This window comes from Ciconia boyciana, chromosome 15, assembly GCF_034638445.1.
Source record: "Ciconia boyciana chromosome 15, ASM3463844v1, whole genome shotgun sequence".
Lineage (NCBI taxonomy): Eukaryota > Metazoa > Chordata > Aves > Ciconiiformes > Ciconiidae > Ciconia > Ciconia boyciana.
Genome location: NC_132948.1, coordinates 11972644 through 11982612, shown reverse-complemented (window position 1 = coordinate 11982612; position 9969 = coordinate 11972644). Strand labels below are relative to the sequence as shown.

At 38.1% G+C, this 9969-nt stretch overlaps 1 protein-coding gene across 3 annotated transcripts in view; it reads right to left on the bottom strand.

The window, feature by feature from the left end:
• Nucleotides 1–1118: 1118 nt before the first annotated feature.
• The window catches only part of GLT1D1 (glycosyltransferase 1 domain containing 1), a 64517-nt gene continuing 55666 nt past the window's right edge, over nucleotides 1119–9969 (bottom strand). For all 3 annotated transcript variants that reach the window (XM_072879618.1, XM_072879617.1, XM_072879616.1), the window contains 2 exons: nucleotides 9144–9242; nucleotides 1119–2180 (listed from right to left, as the gene is read on the bottom strand). In XM_072879618.1, the coding sequence (XP_072735719.1) occupies nucleotides 2034–2180; nucleotides 9144–9242 (246 nt within the window). In that variant the 3' untranslated portion in view covers nucleotides 1119–2033. The remainder of the gene's footprint in view (nucleotides 2181–9143; nucleotides 9243–9969) is intronic.

The window sequence follows — 9969 nt, the reverse complement described above, 5'->3', positions numbered from 1 at the left end:
TTGTTTTTAATAATCTGTATTTCTCAGAAGTCAACCAATACTATAGGAAGGGGGGTGGGAGGAGGTCTAAGGATCAAAGCCAAACAAGCAGATTATCAGAGATACACCAGCAGAAGAGATCTGTGAGATGTTTTGAGAAGATCAGGACTTCCTGCAGTTGGCTCAGTTAGTTAGCTATAAATGGTCTTTTTTTTTCTATTGCCTATAAAGGTCCCATACCACATACATCATGCTAAAAATCCATGTTCTAGGGGTCCGTCCTTTAGTATATAGTTTGCTGTGGCCAAAAGAGACACTGCAAACCCACGAGAGGCCTCACTACTCACTGGTAACGGAGATGTCCAAAGAAATATGGTTCCTCCTGAGAGAGCACGGAAAACCCAACAGGCTGATTCAGTTGCAGATTTAGAAATTCAGTGGTAGATGTTGGCTGGTGGCTTTCAAACTGAGAAATAGTGCAGATGAACTTACATCCCAGCATGTCAAAGGACACACCAGGAATATTAAGGAAAAAATGTGCTCAAAAGGGAGCGTAGCAATTCTTGTGTTTGAAATCAGGCCAGTTTTGCCCTTGGGGATTGTGTTATCGAAGGCAATGCTGAGCAGAAGCCCATTACAATAAAAGGGGGGGGGGAAGTTTTGGAGAAGTCAATATACGACATTCAAATTACTTTCCTGTTTACTGTCCCAACAGTTGCAAAACATCGAAAATAAAGAGGAAAGCCCAAAATACAGAGTGAACTTCATTATTACAAAGAAAAGTCTGATAGAACAACCATTCAAATCAATAGAAAATTTGTCACTGGTTCTCATGGGAGCAGGATCAAGCCTATACAAAGCAGAGTTTCCCAATAACAAGTAGTTAAAAATATGACCCTCTTTTTTCCTATAAATATAAGTCCTTTGATGACCAATTATGGATTCAAAGATATGTCCATAATCACTGGGCTGGCAGGAATGATTATTATGGACTTCAAGCACAGATAAGTCTGACTTTAAAACAGCCTGCTGCAGTATATTACAATATACCCTGAAAGCCACAAATGAGAACAAACAGTACCAAAATTCATAGTAAATTGAAAATACCTCCCCCCCCCACCCCCCCCCCGCTTCACCTCTTTTTACAGCTCTCATAAATCTTTTAGTAAATAGGTAAATCACAGAGGTATCAAAGAAACTGGCAAACTGAGAGGTAGTTTATGTAACAAATCATCTTTGTCTGCAAGCACGTCTTGCTGCTGCGGGCAGCACTGTGCAGTTCTGGAATGTGAAGCCATGTACGGCTGTCAGGTGCTGTGCCAACCTTCCTGCTCTAGTCCCAGGACCCAAGAGAAAATGGGTCTGGCACAGGACTGTTTGGCCATAACAGCTTATCTGAAAGCAATTCAGGTACTTAGAGGGCAGTACAAAACATGCCCTATACCCCTCACTTTACCCAAGCATCAACACTCCATTTGCTTTTTGGCCCCCTGATCATTATGCAGTCAATAGACGTTGATCTTTCAGTCTTAAGAAAGCTTCCATCTTAATAATTTTATACTCTGTATATATAATTAATCTTGGCTTTATGAACAGGTATGTGCATGTCACATGTACCTGAATACATTCAGATTGGTGTAACTGGAAAGAAAACTGCCACTGCAGTTTGGTTAGGATGCAACACGATCAGAACATTTGATGTAAGCTCCGTGTGCTGGAGTGCTCCACTGTGCACAAGAAATCATCCTCCCTTTGAGGCCTTATAACAACAAAAATTTTGTGTCTGCTCAAGGAGTATATTTCTCCTATGTGATCTTACAAAATGATACTAGTCTGTGATGAATTGGTACACTACAGACAGTGTGCTGAATTAGATAAATTTGATAGTTTGAAGTAGCAGGCAACTCCTGTGATGTTGGTATGTTTGAATAGAATAATAATGCATGTCTTACTATCTCTTCTAAAAAGAAACCAAGAGAAACCCAAATCTAATTACATATCCATCATTAAAGTGCTCTACACAGACTGCTGGGTATCAGCTGTAGTCTTGCAGTTCACTGGAGTCTGAGGACAAGATTCTGATAGGCTTTTCTTTCACTTTCCCATGAATGATGTTTCTTCACATAGTCTTTGGCCCTTGCTACAATTTCTCTTTCCATAATGGGGTCATTCATCAAACTCTTGGACAGCACAACAAACTCCTAGAAAAGATAAAGAAAATAATAAGTTAAAAGTTCCTTGAAGTTCTAATGATACTGAAATAGCTTGTACCCGTATCTTGATTTCAGTAAAGCACTTCAACTCTGAGCCAATATATGAAGCTGTTCAAAGTCATTTTTCAAGGCCAAGTACTACAGTTTATTCATAAACAATGATCAGTAAATAATTATTTTATATATTATTTTATGCAGCCCACCAACTAAGACATTTAAAATCAAAGACAATCTGAAGACCGTTAGGGCAAATATGGGCAACAAATTTAATGACACAAAAATTGTTTGCCTACCCAAGTGTTAGAAAACCAGGCTGGTTATAAATGGAATAATTCGCCTGGTTTCCTGCATGGAGGACAGCTGGCATCAGATTGTTTGATCTCAGCTCAGCTAAACTTGTATCTCATTGTTACTGTGACATCTTTAGTTAATTTGATGGTAAAACTAAAAAACTCACTACATAAATATAGTCACAGTATAAAGATAAGAGCAGGCATGCAGCGACAAGCTCTTCTGGAGTAGATGCATCTGGGCAGTTAGCCCAGGTCAGTGTTAGCTCAACAAGCTCTGCAAAAAAGCCATATATGAATTTCCTTTAACTTTACTGGGCAGAACACTAGACCTTGCAGATTACAACTATTCCTTTGCCTGCTCCTCTGCCACTCTAATTTAGTTGTAGGGAAGAGAAATTGTGAACTTCAAACGTGTGAAAGGAGATTTGATGTCTGAACTAATCTATTCTGAGCAGCTGGTCTAATTTTCTATCAAGAGACAACTTCCAATACTTCAGCTTGATTATAAATGTACTCAGATCTTTGCAAAATAGTGTCTTGGTTCAGCTCAGAAAAGTGGATAGCTATTGTGTCAATGGAAAATTAAGATAATACATTACTACACAATTGGTAGTGAAGATCAGTGCATAGGGACATGGGGGACAAAAAAAGGATGGCAGAAGGAGATATATTATTTACACAATCTGTCAGCTATGAAAGGAAATACCACAAATAAGACCAGAGTTCATATCAACACTAGGTTAACTAGCAAACTATACTTGAAAACCTAAGTACACAGTGTATATAAATACATACACAGATATAAAATCTTTGGTTACCACAGAATCAATGTTGCTGTTGTAATGCAAGTGATGGCTATGCATAATACATAACTATAATGTGACCCCTGGGAAACACTGATATGTGAAATCACATTGAACGTGTTATAATCACTGCTTTGACTCTCACTGACAAGACAAACTATCAATATATGCATCACTGCCACGAAATTTAAATAGTCAGAGATGCACATCAGTTCTGTTGGAAAGGTTTGTAACTAGGTAATAGAATAAGATGATTTTCATACATGCATATCAATGACCTCTTATTTTACATAAAATCAGTACTGCTTGTAATCTTTGCTCTGTCCACACAGCACTGAAAGAGTGGCCTCTGGAATAGCCATGAGGGCCACATGCTTCGCATCCAGCCTGCTTTCCATCCACAACTACCTTGCATTCAGGCATGGGCCCATTTATCTAGTGTATTCAGTTCCTTACTTGGGACCCATGTGGTTTGAAGAGGGTGTTTCCTGACTGCTTGTGAGACTGTCCCTAAAGAAGATAGGTGAGTCTGGTCTAGAGAGTACCCTGCGGCTGCATCTATCAGGCACTGCAGATACGGCCAATGACTCCAACTTCAGAGACACGTTCTTTTCCTTCCTCCCTATCTGCCAAGAATACAGAACAGGGAAGGTGGGAGTGTCTTACATGACTTATGCTGGCTTCATCCAATTGCCTGTATAATCACAGTAATAAATACTGTTCACACTGAACTACATTCCAACTTTAATTTTATGCTCCTGTGGAGGATTTTATTTAAAGTAATGTTTAAAAATAATTTATGTAAATTACCTAAGAACAGAAGCAGCAATGTAACATTTCTTGACAGGTAGTCCTATTAGCATTCTTTTAAAATGTGGATATAGAGGACAAAAACTTGGAAACATGTAAATGGTAGAAGAAATGAGATCCTTATTCATAGTTACAATACTTAATGCTGGGGATAATTTCAGGAAAATGCCAAACTGAGTCCAAAGCATGAAAGTTGAGAAACTGTAGGAGGGAGAAATAGCAAATGGAAAAATACCAGGAGACAGAGAATATGGACTTCTCAGCTTTATCCCTACTTCTTCTGCTAATCAAATGTGACCACCTACAAGTCACCTGCAATCTGACTGGAAACCAATGGGAAGATTCACTATGACTTATCTGGATTTTGCCTCATACTCTTCGAGCCTAGCTTCTTTTCAGTTTTGGATGCTCAGCTTTAGATAGTGGTAACTTCATTTTTCAGGTGCCTCCCTTAACTCCAGCTGACTTGCATTTCAGTTGTAGTTTCGTGGTAAGTCTGAAGCATGGGCTCCCGCTTGCAGAACACAGACATTCAGAGCTCTTTCAGAAAATCGAGCATTTCGTTTTTCTTTTCTAGAAGCCCATGATATACAACCTACTTATGGTGTGATAACATGTCTCTTTATCAGCTGTTATGCTGTAAGTATTTGTGCAAGTGATATTTGCACAAATATTTGTGCACTCTCATATTTTGTTGTAGATGTGAACTAAGCTTCACTTCTGGTGAAAGAGGAGCAAGATTCACAAATTACTTTTCAATTATCAACCATAAGGGTATGCACTTCAGCAGCCAAAATGAAGGAGGTGATATGCATGCTATCTCACTACTTGGGGGACATCCGTATTTCTAACAGGCCTTTTGTTCACATACAGAAATGGGTATAATTACTACATATGTGACAGAAAACCACTGTAAAAGTTGAACCTCAGTAGTTAGCCACAACCCAGAAAAAGCAGGGGACAAGACCACCTTATGTACATCCAGAACTGGTATTACAGGTGCCCTTTTTATGGGTAGTACTTCACTTCAAACACAGGCATTTTTCAACAGCAACATCCATAATACACTTTTATCCTGCTAAATTGACCAATCATCTTTAAAGAAAATGTCAGCTTCTTTATATAGTACCTAAAAGAAAGTCTGTATAATATTTTGCAGAGACCCAGAAATACAGGTATCTGGGAGATAAAGCTAGAAAATGAGTGCACGGAGTAAAAAGAATGAATATTCCTTCAATTACCATGAGAACTACACCGGTGCCGCAGCTCACGCATAAGCATAATGAAAATAAGATGCATGCTTAATATATTATTTATATAATGAAAGTAAGTCTGCAATTAAACCATTTCATATCAGCTTCAGCAGATAAAAGAACATGATTCTTAAACAACAGAGAATCACCCCAGGGAAGGCAAATGCCAGATGTAAATTCAGAATAGTGACAGATCTACCTAGTGGCAGGCAAAGCTCAGAAGTTAGCTGGCACATCTGTGTAGTTCACAGGGCAACAGGCCAGTATTTCTAGGGGAGTACAAACAGTGATTGCTGGCACTGCCAAAAACTGCAAATTAGTCTATTCAGTGTGAAGGTTCAACGGTCTAAAAACTTTGGCTATATTCTAGCCTGAAGCCCTGATAGAAATGGCATTGACCCATGTTTGGCAGAGGAGACCAATGTACCTTCAATGTATTGCTGCCTGTACTCAGCTGAGCTGCGTTTCCCTCTTACCACTTCAAAAGTTGTCTCTGCTAACAGTAGTCTTTCCAGGTCCCACTCTCTCTCAAACTCTGTTTATGCTTGGCCTCTCTCTTATTGGCTTTGAATTTATTTACCTTCTTCTGTGAGCTTTTACATATGCTGAACATATAATTTTGAAACGTAGGATGCTGAATAAGTCTTTGCGTCTTCCCTTGTAACATGCTTTTGCGTTATTTATTGCCCAAAAGCCGCTGGCTATTCTTATCTCTCACTTATTTGTTTATTTCAGGTCCCATTAACTCAGTGGCAAATATTCCATAAACTTGTAAATCCAAGTAGTGGCAGGATCAAACCATGATTTGAAAGTAATGTGCACAGATGATGTAGTATCAAGGGCAAAACGTTTCATAGCTTTCACATTTACGTTAACTGCTTCCACCTGAGTATTGTCTTCAGTGATTGGCAAGGCTTTTGCTACTTCCAGTAATGAAGCTTCAGCCTATGTGCAAATGGTTAATGATGACTCCAATTACGCACAAAATTTCCTACTTTCTGTAAGCCACAAAAGCTCACTTTCAGCAAGAATAAAAGAAGAAAATCAACAGCATTGACAATTTAAAATGATTCTCATTGTGTAACGGTCAATCTCTATCCCTCTAATTTAGCTTTCAAAAGATAAGATAGTCCACAGAGCAGACACAATTGCTCATATCTAAGCTAACCGTATTGTAAAGCTTTCCCTCCCCAGATCAGTAACACCTTGAAAATAAGCAATGCTTTCTACTCTTGACCTATGATACAGTCTGCATCATCACAACCAGATAGGATCCACTAAACTTAGCAATGAAAATGTCTTTGACATTTTCGCAAAAATCTTTGGTGGCCCAGATTCTTCAAGACAGAGACAGACTTTCCCAAGCACCTGAATACAATACTAATCTCTCTGTATGATTAAAAGCATCTTCTCGAACTAACCTGCTGCAATCGAGGTTACAGCAGAAAATAGTTTACCAGATACTTAAGATGTCAACATAATCAGAGTAACAAAAAACCAGAAAACTTCTTGCCAGAATATATGTTTTCCCATCCCTGTTGTCAGACTGAATCTTCTAAGGCAATATTCAAAGTGCCATGGGCAGACTATTCCTTCTTCCAATAATAAAAAATGTGAGGAATATCTTGAAACTAAGTGTTCTAACTTAATCACATTTCTTTGATCTCATATAACTCTCAACCTCTGATAGACTGTGTACAGTGGTTTAAAAACTCTATTCGATATGGCTTGGGGAGATAAGGAACAAGAGTAAATGGTTACTTTATTTTTGAAACCATGAGTGATGATGATTGGCATTCTGAGCTCCTCTCTGCAAGAACGAAGTTTTTCAACAACTCCGCAGTGGGATTAGATTATTAGCCTGCAAACAAGTATTTTCCTGACTCATCTGCAAACTTTGATAGTTTATACATTATTTGACACCAATGAAAGTATAAAAGGGCTTTTATTAAATGAGATACAATTGCTGTTTTACAGAGAAAGCAGGGATATTACTTTCCTTTCTAAGATAGGGTAACTGCACAAACATTAGTGATTCCGGTACAAATATCACCTAGGAGTATGATAGCAAATATGGTAATGCAAGTTACCATCTTTACTCAAAAGAGATGGTGCGTACTACTGAGATAGAATAACAGCAAAAAGGGGGTCAATGAGCAGCAGCAGAATAGGGGGGTTTCTGATCTTTGGCACAGCGTGTTGCAGAGAAGGGAGGTCAGATAGAAGGGGTTTCTATAAACTAAGATTATAGCATTCTAGACATATTTACAGCCTGTGACTCTAGTTCTGATACAAAAGAAAGTCCTTAGCCATTTGTACCGAGTCACTGATGTCACTGAGACTACTTCTGTGCTTAAAATTGCACTTTCCTTTAAGTGAGGAAATATATAGCATATTTTTAATTGATCTTGAATTCCAAATAAACACTTGGAATGTCAGATGCTTGGAGATCACAGAAGAGGCTTCTTACAAGGATGTATGATGAAGTTAATTGGGTCTCTGGTATGAATAATGCATTTGAATTCCAAGCCAAATATAACCGGCATGTTAAGGGAAACAACAGAATGTATCAGAATTAGTATCAGGAGAGCCATCAGTCTGAGTGTTCAACATGATCATATATCCTTGAAGTTTTGAAGAAGCATATGAAAGTCAATGGGCTTTTTGCAGGGAATACATGTACAAATAATTTTATAAATAGCTTTACATCTCAGCCTCTGCTAGCCTGGAAGTACCCCATTTCCAAGGGATATTGCAAGAAGAGGGAATACTTTCAAATAAATTCCAGGAACAAAATAAATTCCAGAAGTTAACAAAGAAACTTTGTTGTAGAAACCATTGGAAACATTGAATATTCCAGAGGGAAAAAAAAAACAACAAACAAACATGAGCTGCAAGAATTTTTCTATTTAAAAAGCCTCCAAAACTAACAGAGAAAACTCACCTTCCTGAAACACAACTTAATAGGCTGCATTAATCACACATTCCACAAAATAAATAAATATGATAAATTTTCTACTTTGCAAAATTCTCAAATGGACTATTCTAGTAGGGTTTTTTAAATCTTGAGTTGGATAAAAACACTAATGGAATCTGTGTCTGAAAGTCACCTTCCACAACTTATACAAATATGTAAAAGCAAAGCCATAATGCAGGAAAATATACTGAAATGAAAATTTCCAGCATTTAAATATGGGTAGTGTTCCCTCTCTCCCCACTCTTGCTTATCTTCACAGAAACTCCATTCTAACACTTTGCTTAATTTTAGTCATTAATTATTTTCTGACTGAGCAATATCTTGGACCTAATAATGCTTTATATTAACACTTACTGCTACAAATTATAGATAAGGTATTATCTAAAACTTCAGGCTCATAGTTCTCTTTCGGTTAGCTACTGCTTGTCTAATATGAGCTCATATTTCAGTCAGTACTTGAAGGGAAATGCGACATATGCATAGCATCTCTTCCAGGGTTTGCTTATGGAATCTTCAAAACTACACTGCAACAGGTTGATGAGAACCGAGCCCCATTCAGATGGCAGGCTCTAAAGCAGCACAGGCTAGACAAACATTCAGCAAGGCTGACACCTAGTAAAAGTTTAGTGAACTGCAAAGTGAATGTGAGACAAGAGCAGAGCTTCAAGAAAGGCAGTCTAACACCTAGAGGTTTAGGAGAACCTGAGAAAAACTGCTGAAAGTAAAAGCCAAGTTTCCAAACAGACAGAAGCATGTAATGGAAAATGAACCTAACTTTTGGAAGGGAAAGGTCTAAGGATTTGTTGTTTTCTTACCTGGGGATCTGAAAATAGCAGTCCTGTTTCCTTATGTTTTATTATTGCTGCATTGCCAGGAATGTTCCTTGCCAGCACTGGAATATCTAAATCCATTGCCTGCAGGAATGTAGAGAAAGGAAACAACAGTTTATCAGGATTCAGGGATTTTGAGATGTTAATGACAACAATTTTAAAATGAAAAGCAGAAACAACAAACCAAAATTCTTTCCCATCTCTCCAACTTTTTAGTTGAAAAACACCATGTCTAAGGTGATGTCCTATATGGAACTTCTCGGAAATATTTTGTTTATATTTTGTCATACATATATATATGCTTTATATTTGTTAGTCTTGTAGCTTGGAACATATTATCAGAAGCAATCAATCCAGAAAGTCAACGGATAGCTGTTTCATCCTTTATTCTTTTCCACCTCAAAGTATGCAGTTTGTTTCTGACTGGAAGCTCCTGACATATGGCAGGCTTGAAGAGGATAAAACTAAGGTTCAGATCAAAGGTTGTCACTGTAACTCCTACTGTTATTGTGCACAGATTAGAAGATTAGTTCATAGCACAAAAAGCCAGTTCTCCCTAACAAGGTATCTGTTCTTGTTCCATTAAAAAACATTTTTTCACAGATTTTCTACAACGTGCAGAACTGGAGAGATGTGGGCAGTTCAACAACAGTGAAGGTGACTGTGGAAATCACTTGGCTCCTCCTCCGTTCTGATTCCTACTGGTCATATAGGACTCCGGAAGGAGTTTTTCTTTTGACAGCATCTGTTACTATAGCCTGTCTTGGACTTTGAGCATTCAGGGAATGCAGGGGAGTATGCAGTGATGCAG